The 17068-nt window shown below is 41.3% G+C and overlaps 1 protein-coding gene across 1 annotated transcript in view; it reads right to left on the minus strand.

Moving 5' to 3' along the window:
- ARID1B (AT-rich interaction domain 1B) overlaps window positions 1-17068 on the minus strand; it is a gene marked incomplete at its 5' end in the record, with an annotated part of 326929 nt that overhangs the window by 78312 nt on the left and 231549 nt on the right. The window contains one exon of the mRNA XM_080342352.1: window positions 4093-4182. Coding sequence (XP_080198478.1) covers window positions 4093-4182 — 90 coding nt within the window. The remainder of the gene's footprint in view (window positions 1-4092; window positions 4183-17068) is intronic.

Here is a 17068-nt window from a genome sequence, read left to right on the forward strand (position 1 = left end):
TTAGATGAAAAGGGTTAAATAACCTGTGTTGATTTTGAGACTCCAGATCTATTTCAGACCTTTAGCATATCATCAGCATTATCATGAATATTTAACTACATACTGCTGTGAAAATTATAAGGGGAAAACAATTAAAGAATTTTTTAAAATTAATTCTGACCCATATACATTTGCACTAATAAATAAGGCTTCTTTAAGTAGCCCCATTATGAGAGTGCTTACTAGAGTAATAATGTGAAGTCATTAACTGGTTCCATTAAATTCAATGGTTTTCAGGAGCTCCCAATTCACTATTTTAATATAAGACTAAAACCTGACATGTACATATCCAACTGGATAAGCATGAAAAATACCACTTAAAAGTAGGTAGGTTTTCCAAGCTTTTTCAAAATTATGTAAGGAAGCATTCATTTCTGCAGGGGTAAAAGTGCGTATTTCAATAATTACTGTGACACGTATTTTCCTGTTAGTGTTTGCATAGGTGAGTATTCACATAGGCAGACAGACCTCTCCGTTAGGTTACAGAAGTAAGAGTATGAGTATAAGCTAATGGCCAGGATGGACGGCTGCTTTTTCACACTGCAGCTTCAGGAGACTGATTTAGGGGGTCAGTTGGGATATGCTGGGTTTCTATTTGATCCATACAAATAACTTCTAATCCATTCAGCAGTTTTGGCTATTAAGCACATTCTCAAGTGACTATACACCTCCATTATCTGCCAAATGGTTATGACAACTGTGGTATCACCACTGCCCTACCTCTGGGGGCTGATGTAACCAGAGTTTATAAGAAGCTCTGACTTCATTAAACACAAAAAATCAAACCCCTACTTTTGATCACAGCAAAGAAAAAACCTGGAGTAGCTACATCAGAAGCAAAGAGCAAAACATGCATTCCCCTTCCCCTCAAAAGCATAGCAAGTTTCAATGACTAGCTTGATTAGACTACATTTTCATGTGGTATCCTCCACTCCAGGTCATGGTAATTGCTGGGATTCAGCAGCAGTGAACTGCAGGTGTAGGTGAGCAGCTCCTGCTTCCCCAAGAGACTTCTGCCCCTCGTCCTGTGCAGCCTGATCCTGCTGCCGCTGCCAGCCTGTTAAGGTAAATGGGCCTTACTTCAGGTCCCAGTACTTTCAAAGACCTGTGAGCTGAGACACAGGTCATGCATGTGAAAGCACACGCAACTTCTTATTGTCTAGGAACACAAGACATGTCGGCAGAATTGACAAAGTTTCATTGACTGGGCATTGAACAACAGAGGCTGGTTACTGATTCTGGGATAAGAACTGAAGTGGGCTGCCTAGAACAGCATGCTCCATTTACACTGACCCAGGTCCCAACGTCCTATGGCTTGAGCAGGATGTGAGAAATTTTGAAATTACTTTTCAAAACGTATTTTTACACATATTACAAAAAGTATGAAATAAGCTATATAATAATCAAGCTGAGAGCACAGGAAATCCAGTTCCCCAAGAAATTCCTGTTACTGTACACAGGTACTTATGTTACCACTTCCCTCCTTCCACATGCAGAATGTACATGTAAAAATATGCTCATTGCTTCACGCTGCACTGTATGACACAGGATGTATAGCCTCAGGCAGGCAAACATAAAAATCCCAGCTGGGTGCTGAGTAACCATGGAAAGTAGGGTAAAATATAATCAAACACTTTCATAATAAAATACATAAGTGTAAACTTAATGGTTCAAGGTAGCGGTTTAGCATCCAGAAGTGCTACAGCTCAGACTTCACCTGTCAATCAAGCTTCACAATATCTGTTAAATAACATTTTTTTCAAGTATTGAGCGCAGAGGATTCAGCTCAAGAAATTATGAGCAGTCTTTTTTTCATTCAATTCTCTCTCTAAAAAAGGAATGAAATGTTTTACAAAGTGCTAAACCAAACAACATTACCTTATCCTATGGAGGGTCTCTTGTGCTTTTTGTTTTAATTTTTTTGTTCTTTTCTTTTTTTTTGGGGGGGAGGAGAAGGTGTGTATCAGTAAGCCAAGAGTTTAAATAACAGATGCCTATGGATCAGGTGTCCTTAGCAGCAATGATTTTCTGCTCAGGTTTTTATCAGTAAATGACAAGCACCTTCCCTTTGAGTCCCCATCACTCCCCCTCATTCCTTTCTTCAAGTTCAGTGGAAACCAGTTCAAGCAAGCAAAGGAATCAACTAATGTAACAGCCTTTTTAAAAGGTGAAGTTTTCCATTTCAAAGGAGCCTCTAATCAATGACAGGGCGCAGAAGGGAATGCACGCATGTTTATGCGCGCATTATACCACAGACTTTAGAGAAGCTTTAGGGACCATGTTCTGCACAATCAATATGACCTGGCTAGTTACAAATTTCATATCTGCTGCATGAAACACATGGACTGCTTGTACAAGCTGGGTCATGAGGATCATGTGTATTACACCAGGTTTTGCATATGAAGAGTGCAAAAATTGCAACATTCCCAAACACATTTTCTCTAAGAACATACCCACAATTCCCACCTGCCCCCAATGAGAAAGAACCAGGCTAAATCAATCTGTAAATTTTATTTCTCTCTCTGTTACTTACTTGTTTGACTTCCTAGTTATGGCAGCCATCTTCTGTTTTACTTGCAAATACTCCTCTGCCTCCCCCAACCATAAGATGACCCCCAGTTTTATTCTACAGCAGCAATGGAGAGGTTCGATCCTTCCAGCTCTGTCAGACCTGTCTAACACATCCCCCAAAGCCAGATGAGGAACACACACTCCGGAAATAATTATTGCTGGGCAGCGTAACATTTTGTGCCAAGATCCAGTTGTGCCAGATAATGCACACATCTGAGATGCGTGCATCTTCAAAGCCTCAATCTGATCTGTTCCCATTGCCTTGTGACATTCTAACCCACAAAACATATCTGTATTGGGTACCGAGGCCATTATTTTTTCACCAAGTGCGTACATTATTCTGTTTGTTTTTTTTTTTTTTAATGGGAAAATAAGTTCCTGCACTAACAGCTATGTATAAAGAATGACCTGAAAAGGAAAAAACAAACAAACAAACAAGTGGAGTGTGGAATTGTGTGTTTTGTGTTCTCATTAATCAGCATTCCTGGAGGAGAGAACACCCAACATGGGAAAATAGCAAAAACTAAGACTCTCTCCTTCTCTCTCTAAGTCCTCCTAAGTTCTTCCTGGATGCCATCCCAGAAATTTGTCATTCTGCGAGTTCAACTTGTTTTGCTGTAAGAAAGCTACTAGTATTTATGGTATCCCCATATGGTGCTACTTGGAATATTTCTGGTAGCAAGACATGTTAGGAGGGGCATTTCATAAATAACTCCATGTTTATCACAGTTATCATGTATCTGTTTTGCAAGCTTGTCGCTGGCACATGTTAACCACTGCATGGACAGGATGCCCCGTTTACGGCAGTTGATCATATGGCCACGCAACAAAGCTGTGACAACCATCTTTCATGAGCTACAGAGGCAAAAGGAAAAGGCCTTAAAGTTTATAAACAGCAACATAAGGAAAAAAAAAATCGCTGTTTATTTTGGTGAGCACTTGCTAGGAAGCACTCTTTTAGAATAGCGCTGTTGCCTGCAAAGTTTTCCCTTGCAAGATTTCCACATCTTTGAACCATTTGACCTAAATACTTGATTTTGCTTTATATTTAAAGATATTTTTATTTCTACAACTGGCTAGAGAACTAGCTATCGAGTTCATGCAAAGACAGCAGAGATGAGAGCTTTAATAACAGTGGCAAAACTGCAGTGCTCCTAGCTAGCACTATTTCTATACATCTTAATTCCAAGGCAGACAACGAAAATTTGAATTCTCTAGCGTACGAATCAGGTATTTACAGAAAACTGCCTTGATACTCTGGGCATTCACAGTACTTTGAGAACGCCTTGTTTCCAACTGTATTTTGGTAAACCTGCTGTTCAATTGCTCCTTCCCCAGAGAAGGAAACCCCCTGAGCCTTTTGAATGAAGACTGTCATTATTTTCCCTGGGAAAAGAAAAGAAATACCAGGAAATCTCACATGGCTAATGTGTGACTTTAAACATTTGGCACCAACTAAAAAAGCCCCAGCACGCAACAAACCTCGGTCCTGTGGCATTGGTGACTGGCTCAAGGCAGGGTGGGAGCTGGATTCCGACTGGCTGCCAGGAGGCTGCGGTGGCATCTGACTGCCTGTGACACACAGGAGAAAAAGGGAAAAGAGACTTGCTTTTAGCATTACAATGCACAAACACCAAGCTTGCTGCACTTTTCAACCACTCAACATCAAAGAAAGTACCAGCTGTAGAAGATACAGGGTTTTTAAATATTTTTTCTTCTATTTTTTTTTAACTTTTTTTTTTTAAACCCACGGAGGAAACATGCATAAACATATTTAGCAACAGGCATGGTGAAATGTTCAATTTCGTATTGAGCGAGTTCCCAACCTCACCGACATGATCCAATTTATAGCTGCAAATCTCCTGACACATATTTCTGTTAGAGAGTTTAACAAAATCCAAGTCTGCTGAACAATAGGGCTCATCCTGCCGAGCTTAAACTGGCCTCCAGCCAGGCAGACATGGACTGCTGCCAACAATATTACCAATGAAAAATTCAGTCAATACAGAAATGACTAACAACAACAGTTTAAAAAGTATTTCAATGAATCAGTGGTTTTAATGTTATTTGAATGCCCATGTAGAATATGGGAATAAAGAATAAGATGTAGGTGCACGTGGCAGAAAGCGAAGAATGTTTGAAAGAGATCAAACAGAAAAATGGTATCTTATTATTCAAATAAAAGCAAAGGGAAGATATTTGCTTATTAAAATATCCACCCAGAACAGACAGACCCATTTTATGGCCTCATTCAAAAGCCACCCACACAGTCTATCCTGCTGCCTGCCCACCCAAAGAGGAACAGCACTTGCTGTGCCGTCTGTGGGGCTCAGGACACGAAACGCTGCTTTTCAATATTACTGGACAGCAAAGCAGGTGCTTATTGCACTGATGCAAGTCACTCCTCTGGGTCACCATGCAATGCTGCGTCAAGCAGGGAGGTCCACGCTCGCTACCACCCTCCCACAGCACAACACCCCGAGGCTCTGGTGCCTGACAGCCAACCTGCCACAGCCCGAGCAGGAGCATGAACAAGCGAACCAGACAGGACATCTCCTGGGACCCCCCTCCGCCGCTGGCCTGAGACACGCCTGCTCCCGACAACCCAGGCCGCTTGAACACCACCTCAGGTGAGGCAGCAATACAGACTTCAAGCGTTTGGAGGCTGTAGTGACGAGCACGGTATAAATAGCAGCAGACAGATTTATATCCCCTCATCCTCTGAAACTGCTCAGATTGTTTTCCGTTTGGAAGAAATGGAAAGAATAAAAACACAGGCAATAGATTTGTGCCTGCTGAGACTCATTTCCTCCCGCTCAGCAGCCGCCCCTCCGCAGCGGCGGGGGCCAGAGTCCCACCGCCGGTCCTGGCGCTGGGAGCCGGGATGAGGTGGGGGGGGGGGGGTGCAGGGGCAGCTCTTTCTTTAGAGTCACGAAGGGCCCCAAGCTGGATGTAAATGCAGGGAAACAAATGTTCTGCCCTGCCCCGTCCGCTTCCCAGCACCAAAGCAACTGGCTCTCAGCACTGACTCTAAAGAAAGGCCAGATTGGTAAAGAACAAAAAGAAAATCCATAAAATGTGGAGAGTAACCACTGCGTGGCTATTCAGATGAGGTGCATTTGCGCTAAGAAATATGACAGTCAACATTACCGGGAGCAGCTGTGACAACTGTCTCAGAGATGTAAATGCTGGACCAGAGGCAGAATCGCTCCTCCAAAAGACCAAACATGCCACTCAGTGCCTGAGGCTTCGGGATCCACGGCCCATTCACAAACTAGATGGCATACGACAATAATATTCTGCCTTATGTTTTGATGTCACTCAAGAGTAGGCTGTGGAGATGGTAAGTGCCTGCATTATAATGAAAGCTTTCTGCTTGACAGGAAGGATTCAGTGACTCAAGACTGTAAACAAATAGCAATTCCATGTTAACACGGGGCACTGCCACTTCCACTGTGTATGCCTGAGGCAACGCTATCAGACAGAATACTTGAAGTAGATCCGAACCATCTAAGATTTTAACAAATTCTTAAAAAAATACCCCAAAACCCTAAAGGAAGCGGTAGTGCTGACTGTACCCCACAACTCCCAGTGAGATCCCCTCTTAGGTGGAGGCTTGGCAAACTTCGAGAGACATTAATAGTGCATGGAAGATCTATGCTAGGCAACGTATTTTGAATACATTTATACATGCTCTTTAACTTGATACATCGATACTAACTTCAGTTATCTGGCAGAAGCCTTATCCTGCACAGGCAGGTGTGCAACCATGGACCGGTAAAGTCAAAGCTCAAAGCCTCATACATGTGCGACACACTACAAAGAAATCATTTTCATCTGCATCCTTTGGGAAAACAGACTCAGGACTTTTGGAAATTCACTGAAATTGTCAGCCTCTGCAAACATTAACACTATATGATTAGTTAACTTTTTAAAGTCTACTTCTGTTTGGTTTTTTTTTTGTCTGTATTTAAAGCAAAATTCTTGTATCACAAAGGAAAACATTTTTGTAAACAAGACCAACTCTACACATATTCTACCAATAACAAACTTGCAAGAGAAGTGTCCACTATGCTGATTAACAGTGGGTGCTACAAATGATCCCCATGCTGGCCACGAAAGTTTCACACCAAAATGTTTTTTTCAGTCAAATGGCATTTTATCCTTAGAGGTGATCTGAAAGGCAAAAGGAGGTTAAGCACACAAGTACCTTTGAAGACTTGAACTGAACTCTTAATTTGGGTATCTAACTCCTATTGATTAGGAGCTGATGACAGGACTTTAAAAACCTTTGAAGATCCTGTCTGCCATGCTTTTTAAGTTTCTTTGTCATGAAAAGAAATGACCTTAAAGATTTTCCATTCCTTTCCTTTAAATGATACTAATCCTTCTCTCTTTCAACCAGTATTGTAGTTGGGATTCTTGGAAGACACTTTAAATAATACATGAACAGACTTCTGTATTTTATTAGGGAAGGAAAACTTCTACAAAACAACCTCTTTCCTTTTTAAACATAAATTCTACAGCTACTTAAGAGAGGGAAAAACCCAGCAATTATTTTCACACACTGCTGCCTCCATTGAGCCAATGATACACAGATGGAAGTTTAAACAGGGACAACCTCTTCCCATGTTTTGTATAGTATTGTTGCCACATTGGTGAGATACTCCACCTGCCAAAACTCAGGCAAAGTGAGTGCTACAGATGTTTCACAATATTGTTCTTACGCAAAATCAAAGCAAATACAACAATGCATGTTAAAAGGATTGATGCTGCCACACTAGTTCTTTCACCTACATTTAACAGAGGAGCAAAATGGTATTCAAATCTCTATAGCTATCTTGTAAAATTAGTTGTTAAAAACACCAAACCTAGCCACCTACCTGATATGTCTGCCATTAAAAAAAAAGTCAGTTGAACAGATGAGAGAATTTTAAAATGCTTAATAACACAGTTGTAGGCTGTTTTTCTATTTTTAACATTATGTTAGAAATGCTTTTAAACATTTTGCATGTCACTTTGAAAATCTATGCTTGAAATAGTCAGGAGAGACTGTGGTGCACCTTTGGAAAAGCTGGACTAAGAGAAGTACTAAATGGCGATTGCCTTATGACGACCGCCATGAAATCTGAAGTGTAAAAAGTAAATATATTAGAGCCAACATAGCAAGAAAAAGCAGACCTTTGATGCTGTGCTGAGGAGGGGCCCTTATGACGAGTTACAGCCCAAATCAGTAACGTTTTGAAACACGCTGAGTGCTCTCCACGCCCGTCACTGTAATGACATTGGAGGATGCTCTGCAGTGGTGCCCTGTGCCAGTCGGACAACACCTCACAGAATTGTGCCTGAACAATTGAATCAAGAAAGCACTTCAGTGAGAGCTGGTCCCCCCTGGGAAATTACTAGTTAAGGAGGGAAGGAGGGATATCAGCAGCAGAATTTTAAGATGCCTGAGGAATTGGGCAATGGGAGGGCCGGGGACTGATCAGAGCCTGTGTTGAAAGGGGCACATAAGGCTGCAGGACAGGCAGAAGTTAAAAGATCTTGTGGGCTGTCTTTGGGACAATTCTCAATCTAATTTAGGAATTAAGATCTAGGACCGGATTAATGACATTGGCTGATTACAAAGTACGGAATCTTAGTCAATAAAGAAGATGATCAAAATACCATCTAGGAAACTGGACCACCTTTTGGGTTGGACTAATGAAAATCCATACTCGCAGACCAGAAACAGGCCTTTCCAAAGTGAAGAGCTGTAGGGTGTCACCCTGCACCAAACACATTTATTATTAGGATGAATTAGGAGAATTGCTTCCAGTAGAGGTAAGGAAATATAGTGTCATTTCTGACGTGTCACTGATGAGCCTTCACACAGACAAAACCAGAAAGCCTAATGTTAACTGGAATGGGAACCAAGGGCAGCGACCAGCATGATGTGACAGGAGGCTGAAAGAATATTATTTAGTATCACAAAAACTAAAGCTGTGATTGTGTGACTTCTTTTAAAAAATGTATTTGGCACTAAATATCAGGGAGGAAAAAGAGCACAATGTTTAGGATGATAACGAAACCATTACTGGAATTTAAAACAACTTCCTTTTAGGAATAATGAGGTTCAGAAAACCTAGTGATTAAGAAGAGATCTGATAAAATTGATATAATGGGATTATATCACACAGTCAATGTGACAGTAAAGGCTCACAGACCGGAAGGGACATTCTGGGTCTTAGATCCCCACATAAGAAATGAAATATCATAAATAGGCTTCTGTATGGGACTGATTTAAATGAGCTTTTCAGGAAATTGGAAGTGAGGTGCAAATGACCTCAAAGGAAAGAAATTTTTCTATGGGTAGCAAAAAGGGAAACTGGTCATGTGGTTTGTGTTATCTCTTTCATCTTACAAAGTCTGTGACCCCTTAAGAAGAAAGATTATTTTCTTCCTTAATTTATGCATTGTAACTAAGCTTCCTGTTGCATCAAGAGTATTTTCAAATGACTTATTCATCCGAGTAAAAAGCAAGGGTTGCCTGCCTATGCCCCCAAATTAAGACATGCAAAATATTAAAACCTTCCTCATATCTATACAGTAACCTGAGCACAGATGTTTTAAAGGCCAACGACATGAGGACCCTTTCGGATAGGATGTCCTGGGTTGGAAGGGACCCACAAGGATCATCGAGTCCAACTCCTGTCCCTGCCTATGACAACCCCACAGTTCACACCATGTGTCTGTCCAGTTTCTTCTTGAACACTGTCACGCTTGGGGCCGTGACACCTCCCTGGGGAGCCTGTTCCAGCGCTCCACCACCCTCTGGGGGAAGAACCTTTTCCTAATGTCTAAGAACCTTTTCCCAACGTCTAGTAGTGAAGCCATGGCCCTGCTGAACCCCACTGGGGGGATATACAGAGTCAGGTGTGCTGGAACCAGCCTTCTGGCTCTGCTCAGCGCCTCGCTGCAGCTCATAACCCCACGCCAGCAACACAAACGCTGGTGACCCACTGCTGCCTGCTCACCCAGACCGTTTCCACTCCTCCCACTTGAGCTCAGGACCAAGCCCGCAGCCCTCTCACCCCGGGATGCTTTTGGTGGCTGCCTGTGCGACTCGCTGAAGGTAAGATCGCAAACTGGCTGATTTGTTCCAGCCGCAGCAATGCAAAGCATCTGTAAACACGCAGATTATCAACTTAAGCCAGACTTATGGATGTTATGTATTGCTAAAAATTATCAAGATTGTTGCTGGGTCTGGCCCTGATTTTCCTTATTACCTCTTAAAACAAATACATCCTGCTCCTAACACACACATGAGTATCACTCCCAATCCACATAAAATCAACAAAATGTAAAAAAACCACTCTTCATGAAAATATGCATTTCTTAGACTACTAATCCTTGAAAGTCACACTCCACCTTCTTGTTTGTATTTGTGTTATGTTTACCATATCAAGGACTGGCTTGTGAGCAGGTTCCAGAGATGTCACATGCTAAATTGCTCTCAAATCTCCATTAAAAAATGAAACATTGAGCAAGGGTGGCCTACAGAAAGAAGCCTTGCTCTGACTTTTCTCTGCACAAACGCAATAGCATAAACATCTAAATTCCATGACCGGAAGGTACTTGTTTGACATGATATAACATTTACTTCAAAGCAAAGTTGACAATGACAGGATGAGGTAGCTATTCAATATTTTGTTTCATCCTCATTATTCAGCATATAGTCCCAAGGTACTACTTATGGAACACCATCCAAATGTCATCCTTACTATGGAATAATTCATTATATTATGGGCATTTTTTTTAAAAAAAAGGAATCATTAATAAGTAGCTGAACCTGGGGTCTGCCAAATTAGACATCCAAGTTTTATTCCCAGGTTGTGTAACCTCTGAGCAAGGTATGACGAATTTCAACAAATACTCAGAGAACAAAGTGAAATAATTGCTAGTATTGCCTAAACTGACAATGGGCTGAGCGGTAAGGGGAAGGAAAGCAAACATACTGCCCTCCAAGGCCAAAGCTCACTTTGCTTGGGACAGAAAGGGCGAGCAGCAGCAGCCTCTGCAAGAGGGTCTGTTCATTCACGCCCTGTCCAGAAGCCACCTCTGCATTTGGAACGAAGTGAAGCACCACAGCATTTCTTTCCTGAGATTTTGGCCACAAGCCCAAAGCAAGCTGTCAATGGAAATCTTCAAAAAGCTGTGACTCACCCCAATAATGAATGGATTTCCAGAAGGCCACAGCAAGCATCCGTCTGCCTGATAGCTATTCCTCTCCAACCAATTTGAAAATCCTGCTGCAAACCAGGAAGGCACTAGAGCTCCTCAAAATTAAGCATGCACCATTTATTTATTTATATAAGCTAAGGCATAAGTCAGTCTAGATCTAGGGATCACTACTTTTCTATCCTCAGTAACACCCACTCCAGATCTGTAATTTCACTTTACTGTTATGAGAAGTTTCATTTTAGGGGATCAAATTCTTTCTGCTTTCACCCCTGCCTAAGTCTGTGTTCATTTAATGCATTATTTCAACTAAGCTGGGGCGAGTTCCCAGCCCAGGGTATGTCTGCTGGAGGCCGATCCAGAATGGCGCAGCCCAGGATAGCAACCAGTTAAATCTTTTCTAATCCCTGCATTCAGAAATGGTGGCTCACGGCGGCTGGCATGCAGGGACTGAATAGAGCAGGCAAGCTTGTATTACTCTCACCAGGCCAAATTAATAAAAACAAAACCTGATTTCTCCTTCTAGTTTTCCTATTCTTCCTGCTCCCCAATATTTTTCCTCTTTCAAACAATTTTTTTTTTTTTGTTTGAGAAGCTTAATGTTTGGCTGCCTTCTGAAGAAACGGGCACAGTGACAGATGAAAGGCCGTATTCATCGCCTAATTCCGAATAGGGAAAAACCAACTGCTGTGCATTTAAGATTCTAACAACCTTGCAATTTTGTATAGCCGTTTTCCCCAACCCGTTCTTTTGAAGAAATCTGCTTTTATTCTGTTAATAACTAACCACAGTTGCAGCAGCATGGATCCGATTAGCAGTTCTTACGCTACAAAGGAGGGGGGGAGGGCTGTGAACAGGGTTGCCAATTTGTCCACCTGGGTCCCCAGGAAAAAGATTAGATGAGGCACTTGCTCCTTTCTTCCCCACTTGCTCGCAGCTCTGCACTAGACAGACCTCTTCAAAGCTCAGGCACTGACTTCCATTTTTCTATATTTTTTCCTCTCTAAAGTCTCATTTAACTGCCCCTCCACATGTTTTGCACTCTGTGTCACCGCGTCCCTCCAAAGCGACGGTGTGAATTGGGATGAGAGGGGCTGTGGCTGCAGCTTGCCCAGCGCTTTCTCTTGCACCTCTTCAGGGCCTCTGAATTGCTTTTCTATTTTGTAAATTATATTCTCTTAAATTTCTACAAACCGCTGGGAAAAAAGTGTCTATCTTCTTTAGAGAACGATCCAAATCCTCTAATGATACCATATTTTTACTCTGTCCTTTTAAGCCTTTCATAAAAATGATAGCTTTGCTTGCATTTAGACTGCAGTAGAAGATTGCAAAGGGTTGCATGGATTTAATAATTCATAATTACTTGGGACATGACATTGCATGTTAGTCAATGCAAAAAGCACATTCTCCGGCTAGAGAAAAAACATTCTCAATTTCTTCATAAAATGTCAATTAACCAGAATATAAAATTGTAATTGATGCTAGTACTAAATATCTAAAATCTCCTAACAAAGGACAGGGTAGTATTTCTTCCTTACATTTGGCTTATTTCTTCCTTCCAGAAATGAAACATATCCTGCCACATACCTGAAACTTAAAACTTCAGAATTCCATTTAGGGAGATAATCCAGGTTCCAAAAGCAAGAATTTTTCATTATCAATGCTCATTCTCTAGGCTGGATTTATAACTACAGGGGCCAGTTTCTCATTGTGTCTACTGTTTTTAGGAGCCTGAGAAGCACAAGAAATGTAGCAGATACATACTTCTGGTATTCGCCACCTAATAAAAACCTCAACTCCTAATTTTAACATTGCCAAATTCTAACAAAACCATATGTCAAATTTAATTTATAATATTTGCAGTGTGAAAACATGCAAGACAAAGAAAGGGTGAATGTCAACAGAAATTGCTGTTTCTTATACATATTTCTTTTCCCTTGATCCAGCAACACATAAGAATTGCTCAGAATAAATATGCATCACTAGGTGGCATTAACTTGAAAGACCAGCAGCGATGGAGTTTCACTCCTCCCTGCTCCTCCTGACTCTCTCAAGTTCAGGCAGGCAGGTGGAAATGGGAGCAGCACCAATATGTGGCAATGAACTATTATGCCAGTCCTGCCTGCTGCTTCTCACATTAGTCCATTTCTGTGACTAACAAGCATTTTAGTAGCAAAATGTTTGTGCTCTCATTATTCCTATCCCCAGAAGGAACAAACTCTTAGATAATCTATATTTTCTTATTGCATTATATTGCATATTATGCAGCCTTGATCTCAACAGTTCTCAGGGATGGGGGGGAAAAGTGCAAGTTGAATGCGTAAAGTATAAAAGCACCTTGAGGCAAACTCACTTCCAAAAACCATTTGGTGGGTCTGATCTTCCTGAAGACAAGATCTATCATGCCATATTTCATCTCGCCTGACAACGATAAGCTCCAAAGACTGGCGCAGAAGCAGAGCAATTCTTCATGTAATTTTAATCAACTGAGAACTTTCATCCCGCGAGCTCCCTCCGCAAGGTCACACACACCCCACGCGCGGCCATGTGCCTCTCATGCAGTCTGCAAACGCCAACTTGTATGTCACCTTCTGTTTGGAAGGGGGAGTATCAACGCTAGCAACCCCTGGTTATATCATTTATAAACATGCAGATGTGGATTATTAAAGATTAATGCATTTTGGGATTGGTGTCGGCATTCCGTTTGTCTCACGCCGAAACCAATTCTGTTCTTCATTAGTCAACGACAACCCACATCACCCTGTTGTGGAAGAGAAATCAAAGGTGCAAGCATGAATTGAGAATAAGTGATGAAACTGATTACTAAGAAACTTAACGGCTGTAATCAATCAACACATCACAGTAATTTGAGTCCACTGTTATCTGGAGATAGAGAACAAACAGAAAAGCTCGCTGTCAGAGTTGTTCTTTTGTGTTTGCTTTCTAAAAACCCACTTTGCCATTTGACTTCCATATCTACTGACAGAGTGATGCTGTCGAAGGGCCATTCAAATCTTTCAAGCAGCAGCTCAACCTGCATGAATTCTGTCCCTGAGGAGAAAAAATATCTCACCTTTCATTAATTAGGAAACCCCATATTATCCGGAGGTAGTGAAAATGTTCTTCTTTTGAGGCTAAATGGCTATTTTCTAGCTGGACCAGAATAAATTCATGCCATATTTACAATTGTCCAAGTTCCTTCTTCTAAGGAGGGACGCACCGCATATCGGTCTAGTCAAGTTTGACACTTAACTGTGAAGCACGAAGGTCGCTTTAAATATCTCTAATGGCAGTAGTACACAGTTCACTGAAAAACTGAAAACTGCAACAGCCTATCCCATCACAGAAATCAAACCACTTATGACATTTATGCTCTGCTTTATCTAGGTGTAACAACGATCTGTCAACAACAACAAAAACATACTGATGGAAACGTAAGAGACTTTTCCCCTTCGCTCATCAATCACTGCTTAGTATTGCAAAGGACGAGGAAGTGAAAGACAACATTTTAATTTATGATAATACGTAAATTAATGCCCTATTTGGCAACACAAAGAAGGAGAGGGAATCTATGTTTGTGTAGCCAAATAACGACAGAATAAAAAAATCCCAAATGTACAAAAACAAATACACACTGTACTAAATTTCTTGACAAACACATAAGTGGGTTGAACAAAAAAAAAAATTAGAAAGAAATGCACAGGTTAATGATGAAATGTAAACAATAATTTTCCAAGGATGGCCTTAAAGTATACACCTAAAATGAACAACAAACATACCTGTCAAATCTTGGCAGCTGTGGTTAAGTATATTTGAGTTTTGTTACGTGAACCAGAGCACACGCATGGTTATGCAAAGATTTTAATTGGATTTCGACAGCCGTCATACTCCAGGTGGATTTGCAGCGGCACGGGGCTGCCAAAGACTGGCGGAGCCACTGGGAGTGGTGGCCGCAGGCGCCCTGCCACGGTGCACAGCACCGGCTGCCCCGCCGAGCTGCAGCGGCTGGGACGGCAAAATCGGGCCTGGCAGGAACCGACAAGGACAAACTGGGCATGATGCAGAGATGCAGAGCGCGGTGACGGGAACGTGAGCGCCGCCCATGTGGGAGAGGTTCAGGCGAAGCCTTTGCAGGGTGCTGGGTGACCCTCGGGGCTGGGCCCCCCAGACCCTGCGGGGTGTTAAGGCCATGGGGCAGAAATGTTCGGCTCTGGCCCACACAGCAAGTAAACACCAAGACTGAAATGCGTGACTGTGAAATATAAACACTGGTAAAACAGATATTAAGCAACTGAAAACACTTAAGACTAAACCCCAGAAACTACCCCTAAAAATAACCACACAGGGCATGCTGGTTTTGGTGACTGATTGTTTTTCTATCTGATGCTTAACTTAAGAGCTGATGAAAAACAGCAGGTTCATGGTGCTGGAATATGAGACCCTCTGTCATCAGGAAAATCTAACAGGAGGAACTCAAACAGCATGTCCTTGTCTCATTTTATCTCCTGCACCTGTTCTGGAAAGACCACCTCTGCAGAGGAACACAGCTCCCTGATCTCTGGCCAGACAGCGAGTCCCGTAGCAGTTTTGACAGTGTCTTTTGTAACATGGTCTCTCCTCAAGAAACCAGATCAAGACTATTTAGTTATTTCATTAAGCCTTGAGACAACAGATTATTCATCAGTTGTGACCTGGGCTGAATTCTAACAGATATCACAGGTTAGAAGCTCCACACGCTAGAAGTAATACCTTGAGCTAGAGCGCCTCACAATTTGCTTATTTTCCCTCTTGTCAAAAGACAGAAAAACCCTAAATGTTGTTCAAACCCTTCAAAAGAAAGGGTTTGAAACTATTGCTATGTGAAACATCCACATATTTCATTTGTAAGCATTCTAGATTTGCAAAACTGCTGAATAGATGTTTTGTGTGCTAGCAGTGATTAAGAACATAGCTACGTCAATGGCATTTTGTGTTTTGTTTTTTTCAGGTCCGGATGCCAACAAACAGCATGCATCTTCCTTGCAACAAGCTGTTGCAAGATTTTTGCCTCCGGAGAAGCTAAGGGGGAAATATTGATATATGTGTTAAAATAATCTTTCTAGACAGGGGTATCATATCCATTTTACAAGGATAACATCCCCTTTCTTGTTTCACAATTATTTTAGGTTATCTGTAAAATTCCAAACAAAAAATACAGTATTACAAATTCGCTTTCATATAGTAGTCTTCTCTACTTCAAATACCTTTTGAAAAGAGTTCATAACGTATAAACATACCAGTGGTCATGGTCAATAGATTAAGTATGTGGAATAGCACAATCCCAAGCAAAAGATTCTTCCAAACTCCTGTTTAAAACAAAATCTGTCCGATCAGCTTGTCTCACTGCAGCCACTTCTGGAAACGGTTCAACTCTTAGGCTTCTCCTTTTATAAGGCATTAAAGCAAGCATCACTCCTATTCAAAGTTTTGCATAGTCCTTTTGGACTATGATAGACTATAGCTCATTTATTTTTCTTCTCTCAGCATTTTAGTCACTGTAGTCTATCCACACATTGACTAACATGCCCACCAAGGCAAGATGTCCCGTTACAGCTCCGGGCAAGCTCATTCTCCTCTTGCTCCTTTTTTGTCTGGAGTGCCAGCTATAATTCTGATGGGTGCTGGATTTCAAGCTAGCTAGCTGATCAATACAGGAGGGGAAGACCTCCGGTTTGCAGATCACTGAATGGAACACATCTATTGACCCATATCATTATCAGAATTAAAAATTTGGGTTCTTTTTAATTAGAGGTGGGTGCTTATCACTAGTCAGCATAAATTAAGATGGCTGTCAATAATATTCCTAAGTGAGAATATCCACACACAGATTTCTTCCTGAAAATTACAACTCCAGCTGTATCCAAGCTCTTTGGCAAAAGAAGACATCAATAAAATTGTAATAAAAACAACAATGCAGTTGATGCCTAACGGAGTGAAAATACTCTTGTCTGTTCAGAAAGTAAATGTAACATGTATTAAAAGCACAAATCAAAATACTGATCTATGACAAAAAAAAAGCTTTTACATATTTCAAAAGATGGCATTTGCTATTCATTATTAATATAGCGTACCTTTATTTTCTATACAGATAAAAATTGCTGTAGAGCTTTAAAAACATTAGAATCTATTAACTTGTACAAAATCTACTTGTCCATCATGGGTTAAGGGATTCCTGGCCTATCAGCAATCTTACACAGAA

The sequence above is a fragment of the Nesoenas mayeri genome (genome assembly GCF_963082525.1).
Source record: "Nesoenas mayeri genome assembly, chromosome: 3".
Classification (NCBI taxonomy): domain Eukaryota; kingdom Metazoa; phylum Chordata; class Aves; order Columbiformes; family Columbidae; genus Nesoenas; species Nesoenas mayeri.